Source organism: Trachemys scripta, chromosome 14 (genome assembly GCF_013100865.1).
Source record: "Trachemys scripta elegans isolate TJP31775 chromosome 14, CAS_Tse_1.0, whole genome shotgun sequence".
Lineage (NCBI taxonomy): Eukaryota > Metazoa > Chordata > Testudines > Emydidae > Trachemys > Trachemys scripta.
Genome location: NC_048311.1, coordinates 19,388,973 through 19,408,806, shown reverse-complemented (window position 1 = coordinate 19,408,806; position 19,834 = coordinate 19,388,973). Strand labels below are relative to the sequence as shown.

The 19,834-nt window shown below is 50.7% G+C and overlaps 1 protein-coding gene across 2 annotated transcripts in view; it reads right to left on the bottom strand.

The window, feature by feature from the left end:
• Positions 1-6,848: 6,848 nt before the first annotated feature.
• The window catches only part of RNF157 (ring finger protein 157), an 86,023-nt gene continuing 73,037 nt past the window's right edge, over positions 6,849-19,834 (bottom strand). The window contains exons 19-20 of one of the 2 annotated variants that reach the window (XM_034790285.1): positions 12,033-12,073; positions 8,859-8,951 (exon numbers count right to left, since the gene is read on the bottom strand). In XM_034790285.1, coding sequence (XP_034646176.1) covers positions 12,033-12,073 — 41 coding nt within the window. In that variant the 3' untranslated portion in view covers positions 8,859-8,951. Of the gene's footprint in view, positions 8,952-12,032; positions 12,074-19,834 lie in introns of both variants that reach the window. The other variant, XM_034790284.1, reaches the window with a different exon arrangement.

The window sequence follows — 19,834 nt, the reverse complement described above, 5'->3', positions numbered from 1 at the left end:
GATTGGGTCCAACCCATTCCTATATGAATGTGACGGCTGCTATCTTGGCTGACGCACAGGGAGCCTGCAGAGCTAAAAGCATGTGCTACTGCTCTGCTGGGGCTGTACCAGACTCACACCATCTGCAGATCTGGCACAGAGGGGTCTTGACCCACCCTACCCACAAGCAAACAGTGCAGGTTGCGCTATACCATGCAGGCAGTGTGTGTGTGTGAGGTGGGGGTGTTCCCCTGGGACACCCAAGGTGCTGCCCCAGTGCGAAAAATAAAGCAGGAAAATCAGGGTAAGGTAAATTTACTTTCATCCTTTGATTCTCCAAATCCCTGTGGGATAACAGCTCTGGTCCCCCAGCCCTCCAAAGCAGCCTGGGAACAACCTCGGAGCGGCAGCTAAGGAGCATGTTTGAAAGAGCACCTTGTGATAGCCTAGGACCATCCCCTCCATACTCATGCCCAGGACTCTGGACCAACCAAAGGGGAGGCGACCCAGCAGAGAATCCATCTCAGGTTTTCCAGTGAGCACAACGCATGCATTGCTGGGGCGAGGCATTGGGTGTTATGCCAATGCTCATAGAATCATAGAATCATAGAACTGGAAGGGCCCTCGAGAGGTCAACTTATCCAGTCCCCGGCACTCATGGCAGGACGAAGTATTATCTAGGCCTTCCCTGACAGGTGTTTGTCTAACCTGCTCTTAAAAACTTCCAATGATGGAGATTCCATCACCTCATGTGGATGCTCTTAGGTCTTTTCTGTTTTCTCCATCCCTGCACTCCCTAGAATTCCCCACCTTTGCATCCGTTGATCCAGCTCTACCCAATGCTAGCAAAAGGGGGCACTCTAGTGTGAACAAAGCACTGCAGGTGTTCTAACCTCTGTGTCACCTTAGAGCTGCTCCGAGCGGGGTTAGACAAGACAGGGGTTAGAACCTGCAGCCCTGTCTACACTAGCGCTCCTACTGGTGGGAAGGTGTGTGTGTGTGGGGAAAGTGAACGCAGACACAGGCAGGCAGTACAGAAGTGATCAATAAAGCGCTTTGTTTATGCACCTCGCTACTGAGTCGATTTTGGGAGCTCCCACAAAGCCTCAGTCCTTTCTCGTGGCATCTAAGCAGTTACCAAGCACATGGGCAGCCAAGGCGCCCTGCTAAACATTTTCAAGTTCGTACGCAGTTTGGAATGGAGGTTTGTGTTTAAGCAAAATCGGACTCTGGGGTTTTAATAAACCAGCTGAAGTGTCCTGTGCCACTCAGGGAATGTATCTCTGCAGCAGGGTGGGCAGCACATGGACCGGGAGACAGCCTGTGAGTGGCTGCTTTATACTTAATGCAAATCCTACAGAAAATGATTTTCCTTCCTGGCTCCATCAGAGACAACCTGAGAGCTTCACCACAGCAACTGCCTTGTGGTCAGCAAGCAGGACGTCGGGGCGGGTTAGAGCTCGCGGAACCACCCAGGAGGGGGTATAATACGGGGCCTTCCTTAAATAAGATGTTGCTTTTCTCCATGCTCCTTTGTGCTCCCAGCACAACACCCCTGGGTGCCACTCAGAACATACCTGCTCCCCCATAAAGAACCCTAATTCCTTGTGCTTCTTCACTAGGAATCAGGGAGGCCCTTAAACCTCCAGAGACCAGGTGGGTTTGTTAGGCCAGGTCTACACTACAAACGTACATCAATATCACTATGTCCCTCGGGGGTGTGAAAAATTCACCCCCCTGAGCGATGTGGTTATACCCACCTAATGCCCCACGTAGACAGCACTAGGTCAACTGGAGAGCTCCTCCCGCCAACATAGCTACCGCCTCTCGGGGAGGTGGATTCATTATGCCTAGCATAGTAGCATCTCTATTAAAGCACTGCAGTTGTGCCTCGGCAGCACTGTACGTGAAGACAAGCCCTGAGTATGGGCAGCCTTGCTTCCCGGGGATTCCCAGCCAGTCATTACAGGGGAAATCCTGTCCTCCTTACCCTGCAACAGCTCCATCCCTACGGAGGGGAAACTTCCTCTGAAGTTAATGGGAGCTCATCTGAGTCGAAGTAAGTTAAATCGTGAGCCTGTCTCTCCAGATTTGGCCCTGATGTGATTGTTCCTCAGTCTCCGAGATCAATAGAGAGGAAACCCATTCCTGTGGGGCATGATAATCAGCGTTTCCCTTTTAACATAAAATGCCCAGTTTTAAAAGGAGACACAATGTTAATGCCACACTGATTAGCTCACTCCCTCTCCCCCCAGTGATACAGTATCCAAGCAACAGGGCAAGACTGAGACTCAAAGGGATCTAGTCTCTAGTCTTTCATCTACCACAAGTTTTCTAGGTGACCAATGAGCAAGTCACTTACTCACTCGGTGCCTCAGTTTCCCCACAAGTGGGATAATAATACAGACCTACTTCAAAGGGATATTGGGATGATTATTATTTATTTGTATTGCAGTAATCTCTAGGCATCCAGTTATGGACCAGGGCCCCGTTGTGCTAGGCGCTGTACAAACACACACCCCCGGGTTGGGGCCACTGCCCCAAAGAGCTTACAATCTAAGTAGCATCCATCAGTTCCTTTACAGGGCTTTGCACTCCATCGATGGCAGGTGCTATAGACATGCAAAGTATGGTTTAGTAATTACTCATCAGCATCAAACTCCCCCTGTCCTACACGCACAGAATCATTCCATTCGTTTTCTTTCATCAGTCATACTTTACTTAGAGTTGATCACAGCCTTCGTTGTGGGCTCTCAACCTCTTTTTTGCTCTTCCCTCGCCCTTTATAACACTCCTTTTTTTGCGTCCCCTCTCTCCTCTGGGTCAGGGAGAAGTGAATAATGTAGAATAATTTCGACCCCTTGTGCAAGAATGCGGGGCCGTTCATCCTCTGACTAATCCTCGGCCATGTTTCCGACTAATGCATGCCACCTGCTGATTGTAAGCGATCACTACATTCTGTCAGTGACCCAGACCTGCAGGTAGACCCGGCAGCTGAGTCATCATGGATCAGCTGCATTCTGCCTTGCTGAACAACATTGTACCAGATGTTCCAACCAAAACCTCTAGATCCATTTCATCGCTAGGAAGAGAAACCATTCAGAGCTTACAGGGAAAGGAGCTTCTTCCTTATCTGAGCTTTCTGATCGTCACAGCTAAGAAAAGGGTGAGCAAAACATCCCCATTCGTGCTCCCTCATGCTGCATGTCTCTTTATAATGCCAAACGTCTCTGCCCACACACAGAAAGGTGATTGAAAAACTGGCTCATGCAGGTTTTGTCTGGCTGGCGACCTGGCTGAGATACAAGGGCCCAAGCCTGCTTTCAACTGCCCCCCGTAAATCTGGAGAACTCAGCTGAAGTCAGTAAAGTTATTCTGAATTTCCTTCAGTGTCACGGAGAGAAGATTTTTGGCCCTTAACAGATGCCCGATAACCTTTCATTAAACATACTTTTAACCACCAAGAACATGCTTGAAGCAAGATTTGGAACTGGTTTCTTTTCTTCTCAAATTCATGACAGATGAAGATCTAGGTTAATTAGGCTGAGCAGTGAGCAAAGAGCACCAGCAAGTGCATCTGTGAATGGCTGGTAGCACTAGGACCTTGCTCCTGGAGACACAAGCACTATCAAGACAGTGCTGTGCATCTCAAGGAGTTGAATCTTCTTGCTAGCCTTAGAGTACTTAACAAATAGGGAAAGTTGAAGAGCTAAGAGTTAGATCCCCCATGCCCAGGAACCCAGGTCTCCTCCAAACCTCTGTCGCCCATTGCTGGCAGCTCAAAATGTTTTGTTCTTTGACCCACCAAGAAGGGCTCCCCCTGTCACCGGTGGGTCCAGGTCCACAGCTGGAGAACCACTCCACTAGAAATGGCTGGGATGAGTGTCTCTTCACTTGTGGCAAGGGGTCATGTAAGCTTCCCCTGGAAAGCTCTGCCAGCCTGCCCGACACTTGCCTGCAAACCACCCTGCTGGGTAATGCTGATCACCCAAATGGCTCTTCCAAAGGATCTCAGCTGAGCACCAAATGCCCATCAGGTAGACAGAGTTCCCCAGTAGGAATTACTATAATGCTGCCAAACTGAATGTGAATCCACGTCTCTCATGGGGGAAGGTTGCTACAATACGTCAGCCCACCTGGTCACCCAGATTCATTCACACGTTCAGTTTATAGCAGTAAGCTAAAGGTGAAGTCAGGAATCACCCTATACTACCAGCTTAAGCAGTCACTTCGTGTGAGTACCTTAGGCGGAGCTCCATTTCCCTGTTCCTTCGCTGCTGTTCTGCAGCTCCCTGCGTGGCTCAGACAGGCTCAGCTGGTTTAAAGGTCTCTGTTAAACTTAATAGACACTCCCTTCCAGAACTTGGTTGTCAGAAAAGGCAAAGAGCAAAGACCCCTTCATTCCTTCCCAGTCCAGGAGAACTGCAATGCACCAGGACTCCCGCTCTCCATGCCCCTGGTGAAACAGGCCCCAAGATTTCTTTATGTCCCCTTTTAAGCCAGGAGAGAGAAAGCCTTGGTAAGCATGTAATGTAGCCATCCTAGGTTCATTGTTATCCTTCCAAGTACGCTGGTGCTAGTGTATAATGCAGGGATGCTGGGAAGCAGAAACCCTCAGGTTCCCCTGAACGGGCTGGCTTTTCCTCCCAGCAACAAAAAGCTTCATTATCCAGTGGGCCATATGATGCTCTCAGTTCCACCAGGGCAAATCTGGAGTTATTCCACCAATTGAAGTGGAATTACTCCACTGCTGTAATGACTCAATCATCTAACCAGCTAATATGACCCAGACCCTCCTACCCTCCCCTTATACTGTAATTACTATGTGTCACTTCAATTCTGACTGGCAGAGCAGACTAAACAATGGCTGCTAAACCTGCTCCATGCACTGCCTAGAGAGAATGCCACAGCCAAGGAATCTGGCCTGGCAACCCCTCCCCAGTCTCTCTGGGACACACACTAGCAGTGGGAGGCAGGAGACCTGAGAGTCCTAGAGCAGATAAAGTGGAAACCCCCTGACTAGGTCACCTTGTTTATGCTACAACCAAGCCAGCCCTGGTCTTTGCCATCTGCTCAATGATAAGACTCTTGATTTCCAGCCAGCACCCAGCTCTGGTATGGCTGCTCAGACTGGGCTCCCGTGAGTCTCCACCAAGGAGGCTGAAGTGTTGTCTCACTGGTGAGAACAGGAAATCTGCCCTAGAGCCGGCTGCAAAAGCTGGAGAGCATGGGGCAGGGCAGAAACTGACCAGGTGAGAGAGGGCCACCATGGCAGCTTGCCAGGAGCCCTCAACTGACCCAGAGATCCACTAGATTTTTAAAATTCAAACCCAAAACCATAGTTCCCATACTGGGATCTTTCCTGAGAGAGCAACTGAAACTGAGTTTACCATATTACCCTGCAGCTGGTCAGCTTTGGCCTTAACCTGCACCGATGGGACATGCTGCCCAGCACTACAAGTTACAATTTGTGTGCTTTGGGGTGCCCCTATCAGGCAGAATCTTTAGCCTTTGGAGAGATTGGGGATCCCCTCCCCTTAGCTGGTCACTCAGGCCAAGGGGAAATCCTGCCACAGAAATGCAACATGGAAACTGTTTCTTAAGGGCCAGATTCCAAACACCTGCAGCCCCCATTGGCTTCAGTGGAACTTGCAGCTGTAGCTAAAGAGCCTAAAGGGATAAGAGCTCTTTGCCCAGAGGAAGCAGCAGTAGCACTGGCTGAGCCCTGGCCCGGCGCCTTAGAAAAGGTAAAAATGGACCAGAAAACTGTAAAGGCAACGGCCCCCCTTCCCTGTGCAAACACAACCCACAATTCCAACTAGTGGCTGCACCTCCCATGTAAACAGGTTTATTCACTGTTAGAACCATGCAGCAATAAGTACATATTGCATCACGGCCTTTGCCAAGTGCACCGGTGTGTATAGGGGGTGTACATCCCTCCCACCCTGGTGCATGCACCCGCAGGAATAGAATCACTCTGCCGTTGCAGGTTGGGATCGTGCCACCCGCGTTCTGCTCCAAGGATCACTCTGGGCTCTGCATGGTGAGAGTCACAGACATGCATGACCTCGGGTCTGACCGCCTTCCTCCTCCTGCGGGAAAGAGCCGAGCCCCAGAAACGTGGGGTCCATCACGCTCAGCCCGCACCGGACACGCAACTGTAACATGGAGAAAAAAGAGCGCAGGAAAGACAACGGGGGGGAGGGGGGTTCTGTCTGCTATTGGTTCATCTGTCTATTGTATTCTACAGCAATGGGCCAAAAGGCTCCAACTCCCAAAAAGCTACGACTACTACTACTGTCGTTTGCTGCAGTGTTTTTATTGAGGGATATTTCGGGTAGGAAATATAACAAAGACTCAGATGATTCCTGGCATCCCGTCTGCACCTGCCCTCGGGCTTCTCAAAGGGCCCCTTGGTAACTGCGGGAGAAGCCCGGGCCTTCCCTCTGTCCCAAGGGCAAGCTGAATGGTTGGAGGCTGATCACTTCACTCCACAGGCCGCTGGCAGGGCTGGTGCTACCATTTAGGCCAACTAGGCAGTTGCCTAGGGCGCCAAGATTTGGGGGCGCCAAAAAGCGGCGCCCCCAATTTTTTTTTACAGCGGCCATGCGCTGGGAGGGAGAGGGTGTCTGAGCCGCCGGCAGGCAGCCCAGGGGTTCCCCTGGGTCAGTGCGCCACCAGCATTCCAGGGGAACCCCTGGGTCAGAGCTGCCGCATGGATCCCCGTGTCGGGGAGTGGGGAGCTGCTGCGGAGGGGTGCCTCAGGGCGAGGGGGGGAGCTGCCATGGGGGGGCGTCTCAGGGCGGGGGGGAGCCTCAGGGTGAAGGGGGGCGGGGAGCTGCTGCAGGGCTGGGGGTGGGCGCAAGGTGGCAGTTTCGCCTAGGGCGTGAAACTTCCTTGCACCGGCCCTGGCCGCTGGGGGTCTGCTACGCTTTGCCCCACCTTATCCTGCATTCTTAAAGCCCCCTCCCCCCCCCCCCGGGCTCAATCTGTACCCTTCGCCACGCTGCTCCAAGACTAACAGGTCAGAAATCGAAAGAAAAACCGAGGAGTGAAAAGTGGGGGTGGAGCGGGAGGAACGGTACCAGCGGTAGGAGGTTGGGGAGCGACGCAGCGCACACGTCCTTGTTTGCCGACGCTCTCGGCAAGGTGCTTTAGAGAGAAGGAACAAAGAGAGGGGCTGAGTTTGTCCCTGCAATTGTTCAGGACAGAGGGGCATCGGCTGGCTCTGAGCCCCCTCCAGCTGAGACGAATGGAGCCAGCATGGCGGCAGTCTGGAGGATGTGGAAAAGTCCCTTCACCATCTCTGAGAGGCTGGCTGTTGGGCCCCTGCTGTGGCTTTCATTGTAGGGAACTAGGTTACCATTTCCCTGCCCCAGATCCTCTAGTTAAATACCAGACAGAAGCAAAGGCTGAAGATTAAGAAGTGAGCCCCCACTTCTAGGCCAATAATTGCCCTTCCTCTGATCTCTTGCTGAGTCACGGCTCAGAGCGGGGGAGCTGGGTTATTGCTTGGGTTGGTTTTGCAGCAGGAAGAAAGGCCTGGAGCTGCAGGATGGCAGAGGGAGGAGGGTAAGGGGGACCGAGGGGATATTTTTAAGGTGTGAAATCAGACGCATTTAAAGCACGAATTTGGAGGCTTGACCCTCATTTGTCAGTGTCAGGGTAAAGATATCACCACCTGGCAGGGCAAGGGAGGGCTGAGCAAATGTGAATATGCACTCACACTCACGTGCACATACGTGCTTCAGGGTCCATGCACACTGGCATGTACATAAGCCTACATATGCACAGTCTTTTGCACGCTTAAGTGCACCTACTCAGGTAGGCCAGCTCTCATTTGTAAGCTCACCTGCTTGCATGCACCAGCACAGATGTCCCCATGGGTGTGTGCGAGCCTGCCCCTCGGAGGATCATCACGAGCACGGGCAGCCGAATCCTGGTCCCACTGAAGGCAATGACCACGTTCCCATTGACTTTAACGAGATCAGGATTTAGCCTTACATGGCTCAGGCCTTAGGGAAACTTACACCGGCAGAGTGCGTGTAGCTGAGCGAGCGAGGTGGATACTGCACGCTTGCGAGGTAGATGAATGTGAGCTACATGCAGATGGACACGGGAGGGAGAGCCTGCCCATGGGCAGCTAGGCTTGCTCCCAGTCATGCTCCTCTCTTAACCAACTGCCAAGTGCAGGCGGCACCCACCTCTCCAACCCGGAGACGAACGCTCGTTCCCCTCCCCCACTTCCCTGGAGGGAGGCCCTCGCTGTCATGCAGACCTCCCACCCTGGAACATCTCCTGCGGGGTCACGAACGCAGACCTTTCAGCGCTGCCCTGGGGCCCAGCTGAGAAGCTAGAGGCTCAAACTATCAGTGAAGACTGGAGAGAAGAGGCAGGAGTGGAGGAAGGGCGCAAAACATCAGCTCTTTCCTCCCCTATTCCCTGGTCACCACATTGAAGGGGACAGGAGTGGGCGGAGAGAGAACCAACTAGCCCTTGGCTACAGCACGTGGATAGATGTCAGGAGGAGACTGGAAAGCCTCAGACCTGGGTAGCCACTCTTCCTTAATTCAAACAAAACCGGTTCTGCTGTGATCACGGTGAGCCCAGTTTGTCTTAGCATAAATATCGGGAAAGGGTCCACAGAGAGGAGCAATGAGACGTCCAGGTTCAATTGTGTAAAAATCAGTATCGCTACATCGGCTGGATTTGAGGTGTTAATGCCCACAGAGCTGCTGCTCTGCGTTTCTTTAGTGCTGGGGAAGTGTGGTGGGTGGGGGGCTTTGCCCTCCCTCCAGTGTGATGCTGAAATGAGCATGCAGTCCCAGAGAGGGTAGAGTCTCTTCAGACAGCCAGCGGGCCCATCATGCACTGCATATCTTCCTCCTCTTCCAGGTTGATGCTGCTGGAAGACAGATGGTGCCTCTGGGCTGGTCTGCGGGTCAGGGCATTGTCATCTGACCCCTTGATACCTGGAGAAAAGAAGACAGCGATTACACACTGCACAGAGGTGCCCACTATCAGCAGAGAGCAGGGGACCTCCGAGATACCATTTGATATTTTAAATCTGGGCACAGCGTGGAATTGCCCTATAGTTGAAGAAGGATGGGACAGCTGCAGGGAGCTGGGGAAGCAGCTCTGCTAACAGCTGGGTTTTGGACTCTTTTTTTGCAACATTACAGCGGGCTGGTCTCCTCACTGGGCCCCATTCTAGCCAAACTTCTAGAAGTTCATAGCCAGGGGCAGAATTTCAGGTAAACGTGTGAGTTCACAGACAGCGGCGCTCCAATGAGTCCCACGTTGCTTCAGCGCTTTGCAAACTACCCGTGGAGATTCCAGCTAGGGGGAGAACCTCATCTTACAGCAACCCGTGCTGGGAAAAATGACTTCACTCTAACTGGCTTCCACCAGACGGAAAACTGCTGCCTCAAAGCGGGGCTGGTTGCGGCAGGACAAAGATCGTCCAGGCTCCTTGTTGTGGAAATGACTGGGATACGCTAGTGCTCGCTTCAATCAAAATGTACAATGGCAACAACAAGCCATTGTATGTCTTAATTACCTGGCTTCTGAACAGAGCCTGCAGCTGTAGATAAACTAAAAACATAACCGCCGTGCTGAGCCGGGATTTTTGCTTAGTGCAGGAAGCGTGTGTCTGTGTTCATTTAGGCCAAAGGCATTACACTTTTGCCCAGGAAATTTATGGTGCTTAGCCTGCCTACAGCACAATGCTAAACGAGGCGACTAACTCCCGTGAGTTTACATCAAGGTTCACAAGCCTTGGAGTGTTTTGCTCCAGAATCAAAATGGCACCACCCCCATTGTTTGTTTATTTGCTGACGGAACGAAGAAACATCCCAGAAGAAGGGGGTTCTCCCACCGCTCTGCCCCTGAGACCTGGAAATCTACTTCAGCAGCAGCAGGCCTTGCAGAGACACAAAACTAATCCTGAAAGGGCAATGTGTACGTCACATCGTGGGGCCACCACAATCCCAGCCTGATGCCACCGCTGAAAGCTACCATGGAGAAGCAGCGTCAGGAGAGCACCTGGGATTGTTTTCCGGCTGTCGGCAAGGTCCCTGCAAATACTGGGCCACGCAAATCCAGGGTGTAGCTCCACTGAGTGCCATGAAATTACATTAGGGATGAATTTGGTCCATCAACTGCTTGCCCCTTCCTTCCTGGCTGCTGGGAAGATGGAGAGGGACCCCAGGGTTTAGCATTTTCCCCACCACTTTGTGTGCATTATGGAGAGGACTTGGGCCACCTGCCCAAGACTAGGTAGGGCATAAGATGCTCCTCTTAGATCTGTTGGCCTCTCACAGCCACACGTGGGGCCAGAGCCAAAGGCTGCCTATCACTGCTCTAGGTACACATGGGATTTTTTCAGGATTAAAGGTCACTGACTTCATATGTACTTTCTCACGGCATAAAGTCAACAGAAATCAGTCAAATCCAGCAGGTTTGGGGAGGCTGAAGACCTTAACTGCTAATGCACACAAAGAGGTCAACAGGATTCTCAGGCTATAAAATGGGGATGTTGGATGGGGAGTAGGAGGGCTCTGTTCAGACCTACAACCCTAGGTTTTCAAAGCAATGCACAGCGATTTCAGGTCAGATTGTTAAAGGTACTGTATTTAAGTCCCTATCACCAATTGATTTCAAATGGGAGATAGGCACCTAACTACCTATAAAACGCTGGTCCTTATAGTCCACAAGAGAGAAATGGTTTCAAACCCCACAGGAACTGCTTAGAAAAGGGAAGCGGGGTGATTTGGGGGTTAAAGCACTGGACTGGGATTCAGGAGACCTGGATTCAGTTCCAGACTCTGCCACCGACTCTCTGTGTGACCTTGGGAAAGTCACTGCTCTCACTGAACCCTTAGACTTCAATAGCGCCAGATCAGGCCTAGTCCTCTGGGCCCAGCTCTCAGCTCCTCATCTGTGAACAATGTGGAAAATAACAACACTCCCTTTGTGTGCCTTGTCTATTTAGATCAGAGATTCTCAAACTGGGGGTGGGACCTCTCAGGGGGTCGCAAGCTATCAGCCTCCACCCCAAACCCCGCTTTGCCTCCAGCATTTATAATGTGTTAAATATATAAACAAGTGTTTCTATTTATAAGGAGGGGGGGGTCACACTCGGAGGCTTGCTACGTGAAAGGGGTCACCAGTACAATAGTTTGAGAACCACTGATTTAGATGGTCAGGTCACTGGGGGCAGGGACTGTCTCTCACTGTGTGTACATACAGCACCCAGCACACTAGGGGTCTTCAGGCCTCACTGCAATGTAAATAATAAAATAAGAGGTTAACATTAACAGAGACACGTCCCCTGTTGGGCTAGTTAGCCCCAACGAGGCCAAACGGAGTATGAATTGGAAGATCTCTCCAGGGAGAAACCATTTTGCCTGATTAACTCCAACACGAACCAGAACCTGCCCTCCCCATCCAAAGCAATATTCCATTATGCCATGGAGGGGTAATTTATTCCCCTACAAACCACCCCAGGGTATTATTTTAGGTTGGTTGGTTTTTTGCACTGGGAGTGGCTTTTTCCCTTTGCATGTGGATGGGTAGCACACGCCGGCAGAACTCACCAAAGCCTTCACTGTTTGTTTTTAAACCAGCCAGTGGCGGGGGCCGGAGGAGAGCAGCCCAGCTTCAGAATAAGCCCCCAACATACGACCGGTCTTTCGCGCTCAATACAAGCAGCGGGCCCCATTCTCCATTGTCCTGCACTTTGCGGCATCTGTTATGCCAGTGCCAAGTGGGTGAAACGTTCTGCTCCAGGAGTGTTTGACGCCCACTGTGCATTGGTGTCAGTGACGACCCCAGGTGCAGAGCAGTGGAGATCCAGGCTCACCGGGTTTGGAAAACCCCTCATGTTCTCAAGGGGACGCGCTCACCATCAAGGCGTACAGGGGCGGGGCCAGATTTTTTTCCCCATTAATTGTGGCCTGGGGGCAATTTTGCTCATCAAGAGAAGTCTAAAAAAAAAAGAATCAAACAGTAAAAGGAGAGGGAGGGTTGTTCGGACTTTGCATATCTCATACCTATTCATCAATGTTTATAGGGCAGGACTCCGGAACCGCGGCTGTTCAGTAGAAAAGACCAAAAGCAAATGGTGAACAAAAGACACACGCACAAAACAGAAACAGCAATACACAGGAGGTTCGTTACTCTGTGAACCTTGTATCACTGCAGGAAGTTCTCCATGCAAACCCCACCACGCCCCGGCTGAGTTAACACAAGGCTCTGGCACCGTGCTCCAGCTCGGACGATGTTCCTTAGAGACCATCTGAGTTGGCCGTGATGGGAGAAATGGAAGGAACCCACCCTGTCTCCCTACTGGGTGGAAGGGATAGAAGTGGCACCCAGCGGGCATTGTATTCCACACGTCATGCCATTAAAACAGCTGGATTGGGAAACAAAGCCCATCAAAGCCACACGTTCTAGCACGGCATTACCACTCCACTCTACAAGCTGAATGGCAGGTTCACAGCATATAAACGCCCCAGTTTACAGTGGAGTTCTCCACCGATTACCACAGACAGGAGTGCACGGTTAATCTAATGGAAGAGAGAACCGCAAAAGACGAGTCTTGAGGACAGGGCCTGGACAGCTCACGTCTACGAGCCAGGCTTCTTTTATAAAGAGAGAGACAGACTTCCCCACTGGGAGTTCTTCCTCCCAAACTCCTGTCCATCCCCGAGATCTGCATGGCTCCCTCACATCTGTCCCCGACTGCCAAAGAGAAAAACAAATGTGTCCTTGTGAAAAAAGATTACACAGCTTGGGCTCACTTCTGGTTTGGGAGCGTTTGGATGCAGCTGCACCCTGAACATTCCTGCCACCAAACCCAGTGGGCCTGATTCTGATCGCACCGGCCCTGGTTTTGCACCAGTGTATCTCCACTGATGTCAATAGAGATATTCCTGATTTAACCCAGTGTAAATGAAAACAGAGTTAGCCCCATGGAGTTCACACTCCACAGACTTTCTGTGGGAGATGCCTGCAAGGTGTAGGGATCAAGTGGTCCAAGAGGGTTTAGGCTGGTGTTTTCAAAGGACCGAACGTAGGTAGAAGCCCAAATCCTGCAGAATTTGAGTGGGAGATCAGCACCCAACTCCCATGGAACTCTGACAATACATACCCAGGAACCCTCTCATGCGTCCTCTGACACTGGAATTACTCTGGGAAAATCCACTGTTGGGAAAACCTTTGTTTGTGAAGTGCCTCGGGGCCATTTTCTCCCGGACCCTGGGCACTAAGTAGTCAAACACTTGTCTGTACAATGTATTATAGTATATGTATTACACCACAGACCCCAAAGTGATTGAGAAACTATGGGCCTGATCCTATTGCTACTCACTTAAATAGAAGTAGGACCACATGCTCGAACAGGGGTGGGCAAACTTTTTGGCCCGAGGGCCACATCGGGGTGGGGAAATTGCTTGCAGGGCCATGAATGTAGGGCTGGGGCAGGGGGTTGGGTTGCGGGAGGGGTGCGGAGTGCAGCAGGGGGGTGGGGGGGCGGGAGGGGGGCTCGGGGCAGGGGGTTAGGATGCAGGCTGCGGCAGGGGGCTCAAGGCAGGGGTGCGGGGTGCAGGCAGAGGGTTCCTGGCAGGGAGTTGGGGTGCAGGAGGGGTTCAGGGTGAGGGCTCCAGCCCGGCACCGCTTACTTGGAGCGGCTCTGGGGTGGCAGCGGCATCCAGTGTAAGACTCATGAATGAAATTGTTTTTGGTTGTTTACTTTATTGGTGTGGCTTCATAAGTAAAGTTTTGTGAGTGAAACAATGTTCGTTCATAGGGCCGGTTACCCCAATAACTGGCTAATTAACAGTGAAGATGCTTGTTAAGAGCCATAGCTGTTCAGTCAGCTGCCTTTGTGGGTTTCACTATCAATCCAATTCCTGCTTAAATCACTGAGACTTGCACTGTTTCAGTATTGTAACTTCTGTTCACCATTTATTACACTTGCCTACAGTGTAACTTCTGGTCACTGTTTGCCATCCACTATACTTGTCCATAGTGTAATTCAAACCCCATTTTAAAATGCTTACTCCATTTTGTAAGGGCTTGCTGCAACCTTCATTTTTGCAAACCCTGCTGTAATCTTATTAGTTTAGTTTAGATGTGTGAATGAGGGATGTATGGATGATGAAATCAACCTCCAGACCCAGCCTGTCCTAATTAAATAGAGTTCAAACACCAACGGCTAAAGATGCAGACAAGAGCCCTAACAACGTAAGAAGAATCCACCCTAAAAAGAAAAGGTACAATAGAAGGAAGATCAAAGCCCAGTCCAAGGCTGAAAGTCATGTCTGCAATTGACAGGTGATCAATCACCAAACCCAGAGGCAGCGTGACACAGCAAGACCTATAGCCTCTGAATTCAAACTAAAGCCTACAAAAAGGATGGGTGAGATGGAAAACTTTGGAGGAGGGTAACATTCTGCTGCCAACATGGAAGGGCATCTGTGTATGCCCAACAGAGACCCAGCTCGTCCTTGTGCCCGGCTTTCCTGGCCAGTTAGCCGCCACAAGCTATGAACCCAAGCTGCAAATTCAAGCCACAGACTGAAGCAGGACTGGTAACTATGCAGCAGCTGCAGAACATCTGATGGAGATTTTATATATATATATATATATATATATATATATATATATCTGGTTCTTACTTGTGTGTGTGTGTGTATTAGGTATAATGTGTGTGTATAAGGATTAAGATATTAGTTATTGGTCATAAATCAAATTGTTATCATAATAAATGTGGCATTTTTATCTTGTCCCCTTTAATAAGATCCTGCTAGTTTTTATTGGCATAACACCAGCGAGACCAGGGCAGGCTCCCTGCCTGCCTGCCCTGGCCCCGCGCTGCTCCGGGAAGCGGATGGCACCACGTCCCTGCGGCCTCTGGGGGAGGGGGCATAGAGGGCTCCGCACGCCTGTGGATACCTCCCCTGAAGCTCCCATTGGCCACAGTTCCCCATTCACGGCCAATGGGAGCTTTGGGGGAGGTATCCACAGGCAAGGGCAGCCTGCAGTGCTCTCTACTCCCCATCGCCCAGGGGCCACAGGGACGTGGTGCCGGCCGCTTCTGGGAGTGGTGTGGGGATGGCAATCCCGCGGGCCAGATTCAAAGCCCTGAGGGGCCAGATCCAGCCCGTAGTTTGCCCACCCCGTGCTAGAAGCACTGACACAAGGATCCCTTTTCCTGATCAGCGAACTGCAGCCCTTCTAATAATATGCTTACTTAGAGTATATTATTCAGCCCCTAGATGTCTCTGTGCTGTATCGTGTTCCAAACAGGGAGCGGCCCTGGTAAACAAAGACGACAAAGCTAGAACTCAAGTTGGGTAAAAGCCTGTTTGTTTGGAACTGAGTTTGTAATAGTTTATTATTAATATTTTTAAACAAATGGCTCTTGCTTAAGACAGTGATTTCATATATTATGACAGCTATGACTGGGATCAAACAGATCAACTTTTAAAACAGTGAGCTGCAATATTATATATTTCCGGAGAGGAAGAGAATACCTCAGCCTTGTTTACCCAAGAGAGAGTTGTCCATACGAGATCTGCTGGATTCTCATTTTATATTGCAATGTCCAAAGATAATACTGGGCAATTTACTAAGCACACGCTCTTGGCCTTTAATGTAGCTATGCTTTGCTGAAAGAAGTGTTATGGCAGAAAGTAAATTTACATAAGCATCATGTAAACAGCGTGTGCTACCACCAGGCAGCTTTCTGTGGAGGGCTGTGCTGTGTACCTACTGGAGTGAATTACTCTGAAAGTAAACAACAATCAAAATGAAACCGTATGACCTTGACTCTGAATTCACATCAGTGCAGTTTGACGTGGGCGTATTCCCATTGATTTCAGAGGAGTCACATCTGATCTGTACTGACAGGAGTTCAGAACTGGGCCCAATGGCCAAAATTTACCAGGCTTCCGAGCTAAATAAAGGATGCGTTACTCAAAGGTGTTGAGGCACTCCCAGTTTCTTCCCAGTGCAGTAAATGGAGGTTGCCCTTGATCAGCAACTTGGAAAATGTAAGCCCTTAATAAAGGTTGCTATCTCCAGGGCCGGTGCTACCATTAAGGCAAACTAGGCGGTTGCCTAGGGCGCCAAGATTTGGGGGCACCAAAAAGCGGTGCCTCCAAAATTTTTTTTACAGCGTTCTTGGGCTGGGCTGCCGGCGGCGCACTGACACGTGCGGCTCAGACTCCCTCTTCCAGTGTAGCGGCCGCTCTATGCAATTATTGTCATTGCTGGTGGGGGCAGCGTGCTCAGGGAGGGGGTGTAGCAGAGGTGAGCTGGGGTGGGGAACCCTGCGGCAGCTCCCCCCTCGCCCTGAGGCACCCCCCCCGTGGCAGCTCCCCACCCCAGCTCATCTCTGCTACGCCTCCTCCCCGAGCACACGGTTGCCGCTCCACTTCTCCCACCTCCCAGGCTTGCGTCGCAGATCAGCTGTTTGGCGCTGCAAGCCTGGGAGGGGAGGAGAATTAGAGCGGGGGCAGCGTGCTCGGGGAGGAGACGGAGCAGAGGTGGGCTGGGGCGGGAAGCTGCTGCACGCTCCCCGGGGAGGGGAACTGCCGGGGGGGGGGAGGGTGCCTCAGGGCGGAGGTTGGGGAGGCGGGGAGCTGCCACAGGGCTCGGACGGGGGTGCAAGGTGGAAGTTTCGCCTAGGGCAGGAAACTTCCTTGCACCAGCCCTGGCTATCTCTGGACACCCACACTGCAAAATAAGGTCCCAATTTAACTGAGATGTACACCAGGGATCGGCAACCTTTGGCATGCGACTCGCCAGGATCAGCCCCCTGGCGGGCCGGGCTGGTTTGTTTACCTGCCGCGTCTGCAGATTCGGCCGATTGCGGCTCCCACTGGCCGTGGTTTGCCTCCCCAGGCCAACGGGAGCTGCTGGAAGCGGCGTGGGCCGAGGGATGTGCTGGCCACCGCTTCCTGCCGCCCCCATTGGCCTAGAGCTGCGAACCACGGCCAGTGAGAGCCACAATCAGCCGAACCTGCGGACGTGGCAGGTAAACAAACCGGCCCGGCCCGCCAGGGTGCTTACCCTGGCAAGCCGCGTGCCAAAGGTTGCCGATCCCTGGTGAACACCGTATATTGCAAAGTGTGTCCATTTAAACTGCCTGCTGGCTTTGGTCAGTAATACAGTACCTTCAAATCATTCCCCAATAGCAGAGTTATCTTTTGCTAATTGACATTAGAGGCCCAATTCTGATTTACACTAATGCCCCTTTACATCCCACTGTTTACACTCACTTTACAATGCTCTGGCATTTCTGCATCAAAGATTTGGTGCCGTTTTGTGGAATTCTATGTTTCTAATGTTAACTGATTTTCATTTCAAGGTTGAGCTACACAAATAAATCTCCAGGTCCCAGAGGTGACGGGCAATTAACAAGATGAGAAAATCCATGAGGAGCTAGACATTGCGTCACTAAGATAGCTCTTTATATAGAACTGGATTAGCGAAGAGAGTCCTTCAAAGATCAGAAGGCAGCATTCCACAGGGAGACTTGACACAGAGAAATATGGTATTGATTACGTACACTCCCCACACCACCCCGACTTCACAGAATCACAGAAACGTAGCGCTGGCTGGGACCTCAACCGAATGGTTCCAAGGTTGCTCCAGCTAGTATCTTAAGAAACCTAGGATGAATTTCATCAGGCCCTGCTGTCTTGTCTACATCTAACTTATCTACATTTTCTTTAGCCTGCTCTCTCCCTGCTTTGGCTTGCATTCCTACCCCCTGGTTGTTAATATTAATTACACTGGGTATCTGGTCACCATTAACCTTCGTAGTGAAGACTGAAGCAAAATAGGCATTAAACACCTCAGCCTTTTTGATGTCATCGGTTATTGGCTCTCCTTCCCTGCTCAGTTGATGGCCTACCCTTTCCTCTGTCTTTCTCTTGCTTCAATGGTCTTTTGATCAGATCCATAATGACTTACTCTTGGAAGAGCATGCAGAATAGAAGTTCGCCATTTGAAATAAGCCTGCTGCAAAAATGCGTACGCTTCTAGTACCTTGCATAATTACAACAAGGGCCCCGGCCTGACTTTAAATCTGCTGAAGATACAGAATAGCCTGTCACGTTTATTTAAATCTCATCCCCGCTGTGAGGCCGGCAGCGTAACCGAGACCCTCCTGTGCTGTATCAAGTCTCCCTGAGGGATGCTGCCTTGTGATCTTTCCAAGGATGCTCCTACCTAATTCTCCTCTAGAAAGACATCCACAGCAGTGAAAGGAGTGATCAAGTGTCTCTGCTTTCATGTATTATTTCCAAGGCTGGCCATTTATCATTGAAAAAAGTCATTGGTTTAACATGGCAGCCTCCCTCCAACCCCCACACCCCAAATTACAGAAAAACACAGGGAGGGGAGCCCTGGGTCAACACCGTTTTGGGCAAAATTCTTTATCTTTCAATAAAAAAATAAATTCCACCATTTAATAATCCAGGTCATTCTTGGATGCTGCACAACACTGGATGTTTACAGATTCACATGGATGAGAACTGACCGAACGTTGCTCAGCCACGCGCTGCCTGGAGGTGGAAAGACCACAATGCCTTGTGAAACCACCACAAGGGGCAAGGTTTTTGTCACAAACCCCATGAATGTGACAGACAAAGCCTTACACAGTTGAACAGTAGCGTGGTCACGGCTTTCAATCGCCTCCAGTAACCTGGACGCAATCAGAGCTGCCCACGCAAGTTTCCTGAAATTGTTGGACGTGCACATTATGACAGTGGCTGGGTGCATTGAATCTGCAGAAGAGAAGCTCAGGGTTTCCCTGTTCTGAATAGCTGGCTGCTTCTTGCTGTGCCATGCTGCTTTCTGCATCCATGATCTCAATTTTTAGGTGGATGTGTGGAATGCAAACCACATCTCTTGCCAAAAAACGTAGCTGTCTTCAAGGTCAGTTTTGTTTCAATGCAAAGTAAATTGGAATAGGTAATTCATTGAGATTAAATGCACACCAAGCTCTTGCTGCTGGTGGTGCATAAGGCAGAGAGAAGACAGTCCAGGGTTGGGATGGGTGCGGCAGAGCGAACCCCACAGCAGAAGGGGTATTATAAAATAGAGACTGAAACTGATAAAGAAACAGGACATTTTTCTCATTGTCTCCACCTCTTTTTGTGCATCAAGATCGACACCTGAATATAGGTGGGGCAGATCCTCAGCTGGTGGGAAACTGACTTCAGTGGAGCTTGTGCACCAGCGGAGGATCTGGCCTATGCATGCCTGTACTGTACTGCAAAGAGTTGCTCTTTTTCTCTGATGATTCAATAACCTATTCAATAAAGGCCAGAGCTGATGTCCACTGAAATCAATGGGAGTCATTGGATCAGGCCTTAGATCTACTATGAATCATCTGTTCCATCAGGAATCACTCACCTCATGATTCATCACATAACTTCCTCTCATAGAATCATAGAAGATTAGGGTTGGAAGAGACCTCAGGAGGTCATCTAGTCCAACCCCCTGCTCAAAGCAGGACCAACCCCAACTAGATCATCCCAGCCAGGGCTTTGTCAAGCTGGGCCTTAAAAACCTCTAAGGATGGAGATTCCACAATCTCCCTAGCTAACCCATTCCAGTGCTTCACCACCCTCCTAATGAAATAGTTTTTCCTATATCCAACCTAGACCTGCCCTACTGCAACTTGCGACCATTGCTCCTTGTTCTGTCATCTGCTACCACTGAGAACAGCCGAGCTCCATCCTCTTTGGAACCCCCTTCAGGTAGTTGAAGGCTGCTATCAAATCTCCCCTCACTCTTCTTTTCTGCAGACTAAATAAACCCAGTTCTCTCTGGACTG